The 14,202-nt window shown below is 49.6% G+C and overlaps 1 protein-coding gene across 2 annotated transcripts in view; it reads right to left on the reverse strand.

The window, feature by feature from the left end:
- Window positions 1-12,579, reverse strand: part of TCF7L1 (transcription factor 7 like 1) — a 175,033-nt gene extending 162,454 nt beyond the window's left edge. Inside the window, exons 1-3 of one of the 2 annotated variants that reach the window (XM_030921812.1) lie at window positions 11,960-12,579; window positions 11,814-11,877; window positions 11,446-11,573 (exon numbers count right to left, since the gene is read on the reverse strand). In XM_030921812.1, coding sequence (XP_030777672.1) covers window positions 11,446-11,573; window positions 11,814-11,877; window positions 11,960-12,211 — 444 coding nt within the window. In that variant the 5' untranslated portion in view covers window positions 12,212-12,579. The remainder of the gene's footprint in view (window positions 1-11,445; window positions 11,574-11,813; window positions 11,878-11,959) is intronic. The other variant, XM_010359843.2, reaches the window with a different exon arrangement.
- Between the last annotated feature and the right edge of the window lie 1,623 nt (window positions 12,580-14,202).

The raw sequence follows: 14,202 nt of genomic DNA on the forward strand, positions 1-14,202 counted from the left end.
CTTTCTGCTTTCTCCACACATTCTCTATAGACATTCCTACATATAATAGCCCCACTCACTTTAATGAGGTCTAAGATATTTATCTAAGATTCAGTGCTTTGCAATACCCAGGTCTCTAGGATGGCTTAGGTAGAACCCCAAAAGCCTCCCCACCTTCTATCAATCATATCATAAGCCCCCTTTGTTAATCTTTCCACCATGTTATTATTGGAAAGTCATTTGGGAAGTAAAGGAAAAAGTATGGAATGTCATGATTTCTTTTTTTTTGAGACGAAGTCTCGCTTTTTCACCCAGGCTGGAGTCCAGTGGGATGGTCTCGGCCCACTGCAGCCTCTGCCTCCTGAGTTCAAGTGATTCTCCTGCCTCAGCCTCTTGAGTAGCTGGGATTATAGGTGTGTGCTACCACACCCAGCTAATTTTTTGTATTTTTAGTAGGGATGGGGTTTCACCATGTTGGCCAAGCTGGTCTTGAAATCATGACCTCAAGTGATCCTCCTGACTCGGCCTCCCAAAGTGCTAGGATTACAGGAGGAAGCCACTGTGCCTGGTGGAATTTCATGATTTCTAACCATCTTAAACACACACACACACACACACACACACACAGAGAGAAAGGGGGATGGGAAAGAAGACAAATACCCCCTCTGCAATTCCCAAAATAACTGTGTAAATGTTTAGTATGTATTTCTTTATTATTTAAAAAAAGTTTTTTTTTTTTTGAGACAGGATCTTACTCTGTCACCCAGGCTAGAGTATAGTGGTGTGATCTTGGCTTACTGTAGCCTCAACAGCCTGGGCTCAAGCAATCCTCCCACCTCAGCTTCCTGAGTAGCTGGAATTACAGGCACGTGGTACCACTCCTGGCTATTTTTTTTTTTTTTTTTATAGAGACAGGGTGTTGCCACATTACCCAAGCTGGTCTTGAACTCCTGAGCTCAGGCTATCTGTCCACCTTGGCCTCCCAAAGCGTGGGGATTACAGGCGTGAGCTACCACACGCAGCCTAGTATGTATTTCCTTAATGGTCAATTATCGCTGAAATAGTCTTTTATAGATTTTTGGGACTGATTTTTCATTTGCGAAGAGCTTAAAGAAAGCAACCAATTTATAAAATATTTTATAAGATGAACCATAAGGAAATAATATTTGCACACTTGGTTCACCAGAGCTGGGTTTGTTAACCAAACTATGTTGTAATCCAAATTGCGAGAATAGTAAGTTTACTCCTCCGGTGTTCTTCCACACCAAAGACTCGTTTGTGTATTCTTCCAACCCTCACCAATTTCAATGAGGAAAAATAATCCCCAATTTCCAAACAGGTCAAATGTTAGCAGGTAAGTACCTTTTCCTTGCATGAAGTTCCTGGGGCAGCCCATTAAAGGTCATTAATTCCTCTGGGGCGCTGCACTGGGGAAGCAACTTCAACCACAACTGTCACTCGCTTCTACAACAGGAAAGTACATTCTCAGGTCCAATGTGTAAAGTTGGAACAAATCTATCCACCCTCAACCCCAGCTGATAACTCACACCAGGATTTCTGAACTGGGAAACAAAGGTCAGTGCCCTTCTCTGGAGAGGAGGAGGAGCTAGTTACATCAGGCATGTGTGTAAAGTCACATGGGCAGAATGGGAGACCTAGACTTCAGACTCACAACCACATTCAAATCTTGGCGCCATCAATTACCAGCAATGTAACCTTGTACAAGATACTTGACCTCTACAAGTCTGTTTGCACAGCAGCAAAATGCGAACAAGTATCTATTTCTTAGCAGCTTAGAAGCTATGAAAAATACTAAAGTCTTAGCAGTCATTGCCAAGTGCTTTCCAAATGGGGTGGAGCTATTTACGCCCTTTAAGAACAGCCAAAAAGAGCAGCCAGGGCAGCCATTTTACCACACATTTGCCAGCACTGAAGAGGCTTATTCAGACAAAACCATAATGTGATGGGCCAAAGATGATTCTTGTATTAATTAGTATTTGTTGACTCCCTGGGAAGTTGAACATAGTTTCACATATTTGCAGCCATTTATAGTAGTTCTTTTGTGAATTTCATGTTTATGTTTATTTTCTACAATTAGGGTGAACACTTGAGGCCTTGTTCCCCCTCTTGAATAAAAATGAAAATAGATTTCCAAAAATGCTGTGACACAGTTTGAGAGCATGAGTGTGAGCTCATTTCCTGTCCTGAGGACCCCAGGTAATTAGAGTCATTGCCCTTGACCATATCCACAAAAACTCTGAAAAAGGCTATGTTTAGGAAAACATTTTTATGATTTTATTTTCAAACTTTGAAGTATACTTCTCAATTAGATGACCATTTTCCTAATCTGTAGATTATGCACACAATAAAAAGGAAAGATTTAGAAGTTTGAAATTTATTTGAGAACCTTAAACATATCTGTCAATAGAGTGAACTCAGAGCACTGCTAACACCTTGTGAGTCTCAGAAAGAAACTGCAGTGGCCCGGCGCGGTGGCTCAAGCCTGTAATCCCAGCACTTTGGGAGGCCGAGACGGGCGGATCACGAGATCAGGATATCGAGACCATCCTGGCTAACACGGTGAAACCCCGTCTCTACTAAAAATACAAAAACTAGCCGGGTGAGGTGGCGGGCGCTTGTAGTCCCAGCTACTCGGGAGGCTGAGGCAGGAGAATGGAGTAAACCCGGGAGGCGGAGCTTGCAGTGAGCTGAGATCCGGCCACTGCACTCCAGCCCGGGCGACAGAGCGAGACTCCGCCTCAAAAAAAAAAAAAAAAAAAAAAAAGAAACTGTAGAGTGTCCTGGGGCTGTTCCCTGGGCAGCACATACAGCATAGAGGAAAAGGGCAAGTCCCCTTCATTGCCCTCATGGTTCCCTTCATTTCTGAACACCAAGGTTTTGGAAACTGCATTTGTTTTATTGTTCACTAAATCTAATCCAGTTTGGGAGAAATAATATAAAACATGGGATATATAAAAACCTCCTCCAAGAATAGATTAAAATAGACAATCTGGGGCAGTTTTCTATATGCTCTTAAGTGCCCAGTCCTTCCCTATCCCCAGTTACTTTATCACTTCGATATCTCAATATCTGCCCCTAGCTGCACACAAATTGTGTCTGTGTTGTGTGTACATATACACACATAACACAAACACACACACATTTTTTGTTTTTGTTTTTGGAAACAGGGTCTCACTCTGTCATTCAGGCTGGAGTGCAGTGGCGTGTTCATGGCTCACTACAACCTCCATGCCCCAGCTCAAGTGATTCTCAGCCTCTCAAGAAGCTGGTGCCCACCACCATGCCCAGCTAAGCTTTTGTATATTTTGTAGTGATGGGGTTTTGCCATATTGCCCAGGCTGGTCTCAAACTCGTGAGCTCAAGCAATCTGCCAACCTTGACCTCCCAAAGTGTTGGGATTATGGGCATGAGCCACCACACAGGGCACAAAGTGTATTTTGATTCTCTATCCCTCTTCAAAATCAGCCAGCTCCAGAAAATAAGAGGAGGAAAAAATTCCCAGGTGTGCCATGCCTTTCAATTAATACACGAACATTTCATTATCTAACATGTAAGCTAAAAGGTTCCCAACATTTTGGGCTTTATGAGAGGATAGAGAGGAAGGGCCTGCAGTCTCCCTGCTGCCAACAAAATTCCAGGGCCCCTACTGTAGCCAACTTGCCCTGGTTTTCCTGAGATACCAAGAAGCCATCTGGTCCTTCAATGCACACTCTCCATTTCTGCCAACTCACCTCTGCATTCCCCTAAAACCTCATCTTCAAGTCTTGGGCTCATCTTTAAAACTAGGAGGACACCTACTATACAGCACCCTCCATGGACGAAGGAAGAAGCCTGACTGCTTTTGAAGCTCTCAGTCTCACCTCCTCTTACTCTCATCTTCTTGCCCATTCATCTTCAAGCCTGCCCTATGGCTCCTACAAACAGGCTCCCACTCCAGCATCCCAAATATACTAATACACTTTCTCCCAAACTTGCAGCTCCTCCCTTCCCTCTTCTTTCCATAGTCAGGGTTTTAAAATGGGTTGTCTGGAGTCTTCGGGGTTCCCCATGGTGGTACTGAGATGTGGAAGGTACACCAGGATAGGAGGAGGAGGCTGCTTGAAACTGCAGGAGTCTGGTCTGGGGTTCCAGCTGAGGAGGAGGCACTGGCCCACACCTGAGACCAGTCTGCAGGTTGGCACCTTGGCTATTCTATTTGGGAAGCACTGAGCTAATGTCTCTTCTCTCTACCTTTACCACCACCACTTGTCTGGAACACTTCTCTCCATGGGCAGCAGTAACTTCCTAATAGCTGAATTCCAAAAGCTCCTCTTATTTTTTATTTTTATTTATTTCTTAGAGACAGAGTCTCACTCTGTCTGTCACCCAGGCTGGGGTACAGTGGCACAATCATAGCTCACTGTAGCCTTGAACTCCTAAGCTACCACCATGCCCGGTTAATTTTTAAAATTTTGTTAGAGTTGGGGTCTTGTAATGTTGCTCAGGCTGGTCTTGAACTTCTGGCCTCAAAATATCCTTTTGCCACAGCCTCCTGAGTAGCTGGGATTACAGGCACAAGCCACAGCATCTGGCTCAAAAGCTCCTCTTGACTCCTCAATCTTCTTGTCCCCTCTCTCTCTGTGGCATCTAGCACCAAGGACACTCCCTTTCTTTCTCCTTCCTTCTTTCCTTCCTCCCTCCCTCCCTTCTTCTCTTTCTTTCTCTCTCTCTCTCTCTCTCTTTCACTCTTGTTGCCCAGGCTGGATTCTTTCTTCCTTTCGGATAGAGTTTCATGCTTATTGCCCAGGCTGGAGTGCAATGGCGCAATCTCGGCTCCCTGCAACCTCTGCCTCCCAGGTTAAAGCAATTCTCCTGCCTCAGCCTCCCAAGTAGCTGGGATACAGGCACCGCCTCCTGGATTCAAGTGATTCTCCTGCCTCAGCCTCCTGAGTACCTGGGATTACAGGTACCTGCCACCATGCCTAGCTAATTTCTGTATTTTTAGTAGAGACAGGGTTTCACCATGTTGGCCATGCTGGTCTCAAACTCCTGACCTCAGGTGATTCACCCGCCTTGACCTCCCAAAGTGCTGGGATTACAGGTATGAGCCACCGCACTTGGCCTCCCCCTTTCTTTCATGTTTCATGCAACATTATGGAAGCTGGAGGGAAAAGAAAGGGGGAGGGGAGTTCCTAAGCGTTCCTCCTACCTTACCCAATGCTCCCTTCCATCCTCCCCCAATGACTTCTGTCCCTGCTGTAAGCATCCCTTCCCCTTCTTCTCTACCTCTCTTACATCACCCAGTTTCAATCATCCCCTCAACATCCCCTCACACCTAACATGTCTCCAATGAAACCAAGGGGTTCCTCCCAAAAAGAGCCTCTCATAGACTATGTGGGCTCTGTTATTGCCAAAATATTCAGTAAGCATCTGTCCACCAGTGGGGAGGCAGAGATTGGGGAGGCCTCCCCACCTGCAGAAGTCAGTCCCCAGGTGCCCGAGCCTGCACACCAGGAATTAACTGTGACATCAGCCACTTTCTGGATCTGGTACCTCCCCTCCCCACAGCGGTGCAGACAAGAATCCCACTTCCTCCCATCCCACCTTTCCTTTCCACTCTGCTACTCTGAAGCCCTTTTCACCTCACTCCTGGCTCCTGTGAGTCTAACTGCTCTATCCCCTTCCAGGTCCTCCTCCTCCAATCCACCATTATCTTTCTAGCCACATGTACGAGTCACGTCACTTCCCAGCCTAACTTTTGATGGTTCTCTGCTGCCTCTTGAATAAGATCAGATTCCTTCCCTGGCATTCTAGTTTCCTTAGCCCATGTCCTGGCCCCTTATACTTCCAGGCAAATGGAACTGAAATAAGCTGTATTATCCCAAACTGCCCTTAACTTTTCCTTCCTCCATGTCTTTGCTCTCCTGGTGCTGGCTCCCACCTTGAGAGTGAAGGAGGACTTCCACTTTTTCACTCTAAATGCCTCCTCTTACTATTTACATTCTTCTAAATTAACAAGAATTACCTGGATTAAAGAATGACTGAGTTTTAAGGACTAGTTTAAACCTACTTCGACCTGCCTTCCTGGATCACCCAGGAAGCAATTTTTCTCAATTTCTATTTGAAAATGCTCCTCCAGGCTTCACTGCCTCTTAACTTCTTATTACAGTGCTACTATGACTTCTTTCCTACTTAATTTTTAAATCCTTTAGGGCAAAGTCTGGGTCTTGTTTCCCATGGTCCCTTAGCCATCGCCCATGATAGGTATCCAACAGACTTTAGTTGAAGAAGTTGAGGAGTTAGGAATTCATTTTAAGAGTGCAAATTTAAGAGTGCAAATCTATGCCGGGTGCGGTGGCTCACACCTGTAATCCCAGCACTATGGGAGGCTGAGGCGGGTGGATCAGGAGATAGAGACCATCCTGGCTGACACAGTGAAACCCCGTCTCTACTAAAAAATAAAAAATTAGCCGGGCGTGGTGGCGGGCGCCTGTAGTCCCAGCTACTTAGAAGGCTGAGGTAGGAGAACGGTGTGAACCTGGGAGGTGGAGCTTGCAGTAAGCCAAGATCGCGCCTCTGCACTCCAACCTGGGCAACAAAGCAAGACTCCATCTCAAAAAAAAAAAAAAAAAAAAAAAGAGTGCAAATCTAAATTTCCCTAGGTTGGCAAGTAAAAGGTATCTCTAAATTAGAATGTAAGTAGGGCCTTCCTATTATAGAAGATTTAAAAGATTTTCCAGTGAGTTAATCATTTACATTCTTTATTTCCCAATTATTTTAGTAACACTGCACATCACTGTAAAGGCTAGAATATGCTGTTAGATTGTGTGTGTGTTGCCTCCCTTTTCTTCAAGAATCCCTAGAAGTGTGATCAATGAAGAATGTAACCAAACTATAACTTTCCAAACTTATAACAAATCAAGTCAGCTATTCCCTGCCCAATCCACTCAACCAAAGAAAAAAGATTGACAGGTTCCCAGTCCTTCCCTACAGAGTTTGTCACCAATATCACCCCAGCAATCCAAGGGCGAAAACTTCAGCAACACAGGCCCTCTCAAAAGCTTGTTCCATGTGAAAAGCCCTCATTAAACTCTGAGTTATATTTAGAAAAAAAAATGAAACAGAAGTTATATTTAGATGAAATGGCTCAAAAGAATTTTACCAAAAGCAGCATGTTTATACTGATCTTCCCAAAGAAAAGGTTTCCTTAGCTTTTACATACAACTCCTAAAAACAGACAACCTCTTCATACGTATACAAAGATTTCTGCTTGGGTTCCTCTGGGTCTGGAAGAACAGGAGCTCCCAGGATATAAGAAAGACTGCCCATGGGAAGCAGTGGGATATAAAGGACTTAAAAATGAGCATGCGTTTGAGGACCAGGACAATTTCATACAAAAACCTGACTTGAGATGGTATGAGAAATAATGAAGCAAAGCCTTTTGTGTGCTTGTGCTGCACAAAAAGTTTCTGAAGCCAGGCACAGTGGCTCAAGCCTGTAATCCCAGCACTTTGGGAGGCCGAGATGGGCGGATCACGAGGTCAGGAGATCGAGACCATCCTGGCTAACACGGTGAAACCCCATCTCTACTAAAAAATACAAAAAGAAAAACTAGCCGGGCAAGGTGGCGGGCGCCTGTAGTCCCAGCTACTCAGGAGGCTGCGGTAGGAGAATGGCATAAACCCGGGAGGCGGAGCTTGCAGTGAGCTGAGATCCAGCCACTGCACTCCAGCCTGGGCGACAGAGCAAGACTCCGTTTCGAAAAAAAAAAAAAAAGGAAAGGTTCTGAAATTTATAAGATGGACACAAAAACTACAGACTCCCTGAGCAACACTACCTAGAAGTGTTTCTTTCCAAAATGTCATCAGCACTCACTTCATGGTCACAGTCAAACTACTTCCTATCACGTTGTAGCTGGCTTGCTGAACCACATTCAACACTTTCTTTTTGGCTCTTTTTTGTCTTAAACTATTTTTGGCATTCACTTTCTAATGTGTTGACTTACATTTTCTTTCTTTCTTTTTTTTTTTTTTTTGAGGCAGAGTCTCACTCTGTTGCCCAGGCTGGAGTGAAGTGGCATGATCTCAGTTCACTGCAACCTCTGCCTCCTGGGTTCAAGCGATTCTCATGCCTCAGTCTCCGATGTAGCTGGAATTACAGGCGCCCACCACCAAGCCTGGCTAATTTTTGTATTTTTAGTACAGATGGGGCTTCACCATGTTGGCCAGGCTGGTCTCGAACTCCTGACTTCAGGTGATCCGCCCACCTTGGCCTCCCAAAATGCTGGGATCACAGGTGTGAGCCACCGCACCCAGCCAACTTACATTTTCCTAACAAAATTCTAGGCAACAGCCCCAAAGTGATTTAGTAAACCGTGAAGCCTTTTCAGAAATGAATGTATAATTTCAATGTGATTATTTGAAAAATGGTTTGTAGCAGTTATTCCTCTCTTCACAGGGTCCCTGGGCCTCCAGACAAGAAGCAATTGCAGCTCACAGAGACTTGGCCCACATCCCATGCTGAGGGGACCTCTTCTCTAAAGAGGCTCAGGAAAAGGCCACTTCCTAGCATCCCAGCCAAACCAGAGTGGAGGGCAAGGGTGATGGCTCATGGGGAGAGATGGCCAGACTGTAGGATGGGCCAGCCCCCAGTGGTCTCAGCAGGATTATGCCAGTGGGTGAGGCTGTTGAAGCCTCCTGCCTGCTATTCCTAGGGTTCATTAACACCCTGAAAATACTCCAGCCAATTCCCACTTACGCATCTGGCTTGGTATTTCCAGAGGAAGTGTTAAAGCAGCAGATAACTGGGGTCACCTAATTTTATACTACCTCTAGGCCTTAGAGCAGCAAAGCCTAAAGTGGTGCAATTTAGAGGCCAAACAATAAAAAAGACCTAAGATATCAGAGAGATCGGATCATGTGTCCTGGGCACTTTCCTCCCTTCTCACTGCCCACCCATATCTATCCACATTCATTTTGCCAGGCTGGGAAACCAACAGAAGGCCATTTTGTCTGTACCTACCATTTGCCTATAGTGACAATTACCTTAATTATATTAATAGAATCATCCAGAGGAAAACCATCATCTCCACCCTATAGTCCAGACAACCAAGTGCTTAAATATTTCCTCATTTGCTTTACTTACTGGCAGCAAAAGAACAGGGTCAAATTAGGTTTAACTGTGCTGACCTAATGGCAGGACACTTCCCCAGTTTATCAGTGAACTAACACAGCGAAAGGCACACACAGACACAGAAACACTGGGAAATGAACTAACTTCTGTAAGGGCAAGTCACCAAGAAGACAAGATGTAGGTATGGGAGTGGGATGGGACATACTAAGTCCCCAAGAAAGTACAAGTCCTAGGAGGCTTGAAAGGAGGATGGTGTCTGGGCCAGGGCAGGGAACAGCTGCAGAGATGAAGGAGGACAGTCAGAGACGCATGCAGAGGCGAAAGGTTGGCTGCCTCAAGGAGGGCTCCAAAATCCCACACGGGCCTGGATTTAGTAATCAGGAATCTCCAGGATCAGCAAGAATCAGCCTTTGGAAGTTCTCAGGCATAAGAACACATAATATGATAGAAGGAAGGAAGAAGGGAACACTAACAAAAATCTGTCTCACTTGGGCTCTTAGGGAGAGGAGACAGCAGAGCCTGGATGAATCAAAATGCCCTAAAGAGAAATGGGTGCGTGGAGAAATAGCCTTGAGAGAGCCATAGTCATATTTGATGATGAAATAGTCATTTCTGGTGACTTCAACTGCACCAGGACTTGGCTGAGGGCTGATGCACAGATGCTAGTGCCTCCCAGACCCCTTTCTGTAGATACCCTAATGGTAAATGGAAACATGGGACTTTAGAGGCATTAACTCTCCCCCATACGCAAAGTTACAGGAATCCCACCAAAACTTACAGAACTAAGCTACATGTGTGGGAACTGGTGGGAATCATTGAAAACCTAAAGAAGACTACAGTAGGTCCTGGATCCCCCGCCTTTGATTGGCACATACCTCTTTTCTTTTAACACTAATGAGAAAAAGCAACAGCCATAGACTCATTCAGTTTTCACTGCAAAAGTGACACTTACATTCAGGACTTCCTGGGGTGCTCCAGGCCAGCAGGGCCAAAGCAGCAAGGCCTCCCTCCCTCTCGGGGCAAAACTGTGAGGTCTGTGTGGTCCCATTCCCCATTCCCCTCTTCCTCAGTCAGAGTCTCTCCCACCGCCGCCGTCAACCCTCCTCCAACCCATCTGGTGATGGTAGCGCCCCTGCCGAACCAAATGTGGAGGCCTTGGCTCTCCACCGACCGCTGTACAGTGACAGCAGGAATGGCCATTCAGCACCTAGCCTTTCTCCAGCACACTTTAATTATCATCGTTATCTCAGGGCAGCCTTAGCATAAAGTGGGTTGCTGGGACCCTGCTCGTAAGAGGCCAACACTCCCTGCCCCCTTACCCACCGTCGACAACGAAGTGGCGGGCACTGGGTAGCTAGGCGGGAAGCAAAGAACTACGACGCACATCGCGTCCAAGCAGCAGCACGAGGGGGCCTGGCACACAGTAGACAGGCGTTCACCCAAGATGTCATCAGACCCAGTACCTGGGCAGGGAGCCTGGGGGGGGAGTCGCGGCTTGGGGGACACAAAGGCCTCGCCAGCCCCCAGCTGCGCCCCTCGCAACGCGGGGGACGGGAGTTTAGAGCCACAGAGAGGGGGCGAAGGAATCCGCCCTCATTTGCACGTCGTCTGGGGCCCGGTCAATTTGCTTAATCACCGCTCTAAATGCCAGCGCGCAGCACACAATACGCGCCCATTAACAGGTTTAAAGTGTCGCAGCGCTCGCTTTAAATGAGAAAAGCAGGCGACAAAAGGGGGAAAAAGCCAAGTTCCTCAACTTGAAGAATGCCTCGGGTCGCCTCGAAATCATCTACGCGAGTATAAAATTCAGAGCTAGCTCCGCAGAAAAGCTGAGGCCCCGGTGCGAGGGGGGTGGGAACGTGGGCTGTGAATAACCCGCCACGAAAACTGGGTTTCTTAGGAACCAGCTTGCAGCAGCCCAGTGAACCCGGAGTCGGAGGACAACGTCGCCAACCCAGCTCCCCAGGCCCCTTGCCCCACTGCCAGAGAAAGCTGACCGATTTCCAAGAAGGAAAGCGAGACCCCCCCAAAACGGGCACAAATCCAAGTTTCCTTCGGTGCAGGCGAAGAATTCTGGAGGCCGAGGAAGATCCCAGAGGTGGACTCCAAAACCTCAACCCGCAAGAGGGGAGAAGTTAAAGGAACTTTACTTTCATCTAGGCACTGGCCAGCGCAGCCTCGCGCTCGGCCGCCAGAGAGTAGTTCAACTCCGCAAACAAGTTCTGCTTGAGATCGGCGCAGGAGGCCCCATCCCCCACTCCATGGCCGAGCCCGGGGGCGCATCCTGCGGGCCGCGGCCTCCCACCCTCCCTGGCGCGCTCGACGCGCACTCACGGTGCGCGCTCCTCCGGGAGACAGGGGTCCGTTGGAGAGGTACGGGCTGCTCAGGTCCGGGATCATCAGGAAGGGGTACCCAGGGTATGGGGGTCCTTTAAAGAACGCGCTGTCCTGGGGCCTTCTCACTGCGAACAAGACCAAGGTTGAGGTGAGGCCCGGGCCCCCGGGGCAGCGCCGCGGCAGGGGGGTCGGGGCGGGAGCCGGGGACCCGAGCGCCCCCAACGCGCGCCCCACGGGGACTGCCGCCTAGAGAGGTGGAGGGCAAGAGTGCGTACACCGGAGCTAGGGGGACCGTGGGCCGCCTGGCCTCAGTAGCGGAGCGCAGCGGGGATCGAGAGTGGGGGGCTGTCCCGGCGGGCACGTACCTTCGGCGAAATAGTCCCGCGGCTTCTGGAAAGTGTCCCGGGCGGGCTGCGGGCGCCTCTCAGCCTGCGGAGGAGACACAAAGGCGAGAGCGGGTGAGCGGACGGAGGGCCGGGATCCCCCGGGGCCGGCCGCGGAGCCTCCTTACCTCCGAGTCGGAGCTGCTGCTCTGGTTCTCCGACTCGTTGACCAGGGACGACTTGACCTCGTCTAGGTCCCGCTGCGCCGAGGCGCTGTCGCTGCTCGGCTCCTGCTCCTCGCCCCCCTCATCCTGGAAGGGGATCAGCTCGTCGTTCGCCCCGAGGTCGTCCCCTCCGCCTGCCGCCCCGGCGCTGGAGCCACTGCCTCCCCCGCTGCCGCCGCCGCCGCCCCCGCCGCCCCCGCCGCCGAGCTGGGGCATGGTGGGGCCGCGGGCCGGGGCCGCAGCTCTCGGAGCCCCTAGCCGCCCGCGCCCTGCCCGGCCCGGCCCGGCGCCCCTCCCGCCCGCTCGCTGGCCCGCTGCGCTCGCCGCCGCAACAAAGTTTGACAGGGCGTGGCCCCGCGGGAAGCGGGCCTGGCGCGGCCCGGCCGGGGCACAGGCGGCTCGGCTCGGGCCCCTCCGGCAGCGCCGAGCCTAGGGCTCCCCAACTCGCCGCCGCCGCCGCCGCCTGCTCCACCGGGGCGTCCCAGCCCCTGGCCCGCCGGGGAGGGGCGAGCGGGGAGGGAGGGAGGGACCGCCGGGCTGGGCAGGGGGGCCGGAGGGAGGAGCCCCGGCTGCAAGCTGACACCCGCGCGCCTCGCGGAACCCGGAGAGCTGCGGCGCGCGCGCACACACACACACGCACTCACACTCACGTTCACACTCGCACCTTCCGGGGGCTGCGTGTCCCCGCAGCGTGCACCGCCCCCAACCCCAAACTCGCTCTGACCTCCTTCCTGCGCCCCACCCTGCACCCTGGGCGGCCCTCCCCACGGCCTCCCTCAAGTCCTGGAAGTCTTGCCCCCACCCCTCCGTATCCCCTAACTTTCTCCCAAAGAACCCCCAGAACTCCACGCAGGTTCACACCCCCTCCCACCGTATGGCGCTGGCGGACGGGCGGCACTGCCCCCTGCGGGAAAGCCTCGGACGCACAGACTGGCCGCGGTGCCCTCCCCCTGCCTGGAGTCCCTCCGAGCGCGCGCGACCTCGATACACAGACCAGGAGACTGGGGACATTTATGGGACCCCAGAAAATGCCCGGTGGCTTTCCGCGCCTCTTTACTGTGGGGTTCCAACGCGACCCCCAGCCCGGGTTTCGACCTTGTCCATCTATACATGAAATTTTGAAGATCACCTTGTCTTCATTGTTTGGGGCTAGGTCCTAAATCGAAAAATCGCGATCTTGGGTTCGAAAAGAATTTGGATTTGGTTCATTACGGGGGAAAATTGCCTGTCCAGTGATCTCCAAAGCCATTCACAAAGCTGCGTGAGTAGCCAATGAACACGAGAAAAATGCTCAACCAGCCTCATACCTAAGTAATGCCTGTGGTGCGAGCACCACGGCCAGTTCTACTCCCGAGGCCGAGGCAGGAGGATCGCTCGAGCCCGGGAGTTTGAGACCAGCCTAGGCAACATAGCGAGATATCGTCTCCAAACAAAAATTTTTTTTTCTTTTAGTAAAGAAATGCCTGTTTCAATGACATTAAGGTGTCATTTCTCTCCAACCTGTGCGGGAAAGTTTGAGGAAAATGAATAGTATCTTGTGTTATCCACCGTGGGGAACTATTAGAGCATAAACTTTGAAAACAGCTTGGAAGACAGTATGGAACTACGTAAAACTATTTTCAGCACAACTGGCAGAAGAGTTTCTACAGAGGTGCCCGCCCATATGGACAAAGCCACGTATGCTAGGTTCAAAGCATCAGAGAGCTTGGTGACATGCATTCTTCATCTTTCTTTACAGCCACAGTCCATGCAGCTGGCCAGTTCTATGCAGTGTCCCTACCCCCCCCCCACCCATGCACGCACACAGACACATGGACCTGGATTGATTTTAGAGGAACATCTTTAAATGAAACACTGTATATGACACTCACTATTGTATTTTTGTTTTTAAAAGAATTATACACATTTATTTCTGCGTAGAAAGAAATCTGAGAAGATGCAAATTATTATCAGTGACTATTTCTGGGAAAGGATAAGTGAAAAGAGATAGTTTTCTGCTTTCTATGAACTACAACAAGCAGATATGCCTTCTTGGATTTGGTTCATTGCGAGGGAAAATTGCCTGTCCAGTGATCTCTGAAGCCATTCACAAAGTCTCATAAAACGTTTTCAAATAACAGATGTATCTTGAGCAGTATCGAGTAACAAGTAAAAGTTCCTCTTCCCCCCCCAGGACAGAGTACCCTTCTGGTTAACCACTTTCAGTT

This window comes from Rhinopithecus roxellana, chromosome 17, assembly GCF_007565055.1.
Source record: "Rhinopithecus roxellana isolate Shanxi Qingling chromosome 17, ASM756505v1, whole genome shotgun sequence".
Classification (NCBI taxonomy): domain Eukaryota; kingdom Metazoa; phylum Chordata; class Mammalia; order Primates; family Cercopithecidae; genus Rhinopithecus; species Rhinopithecus roxellana.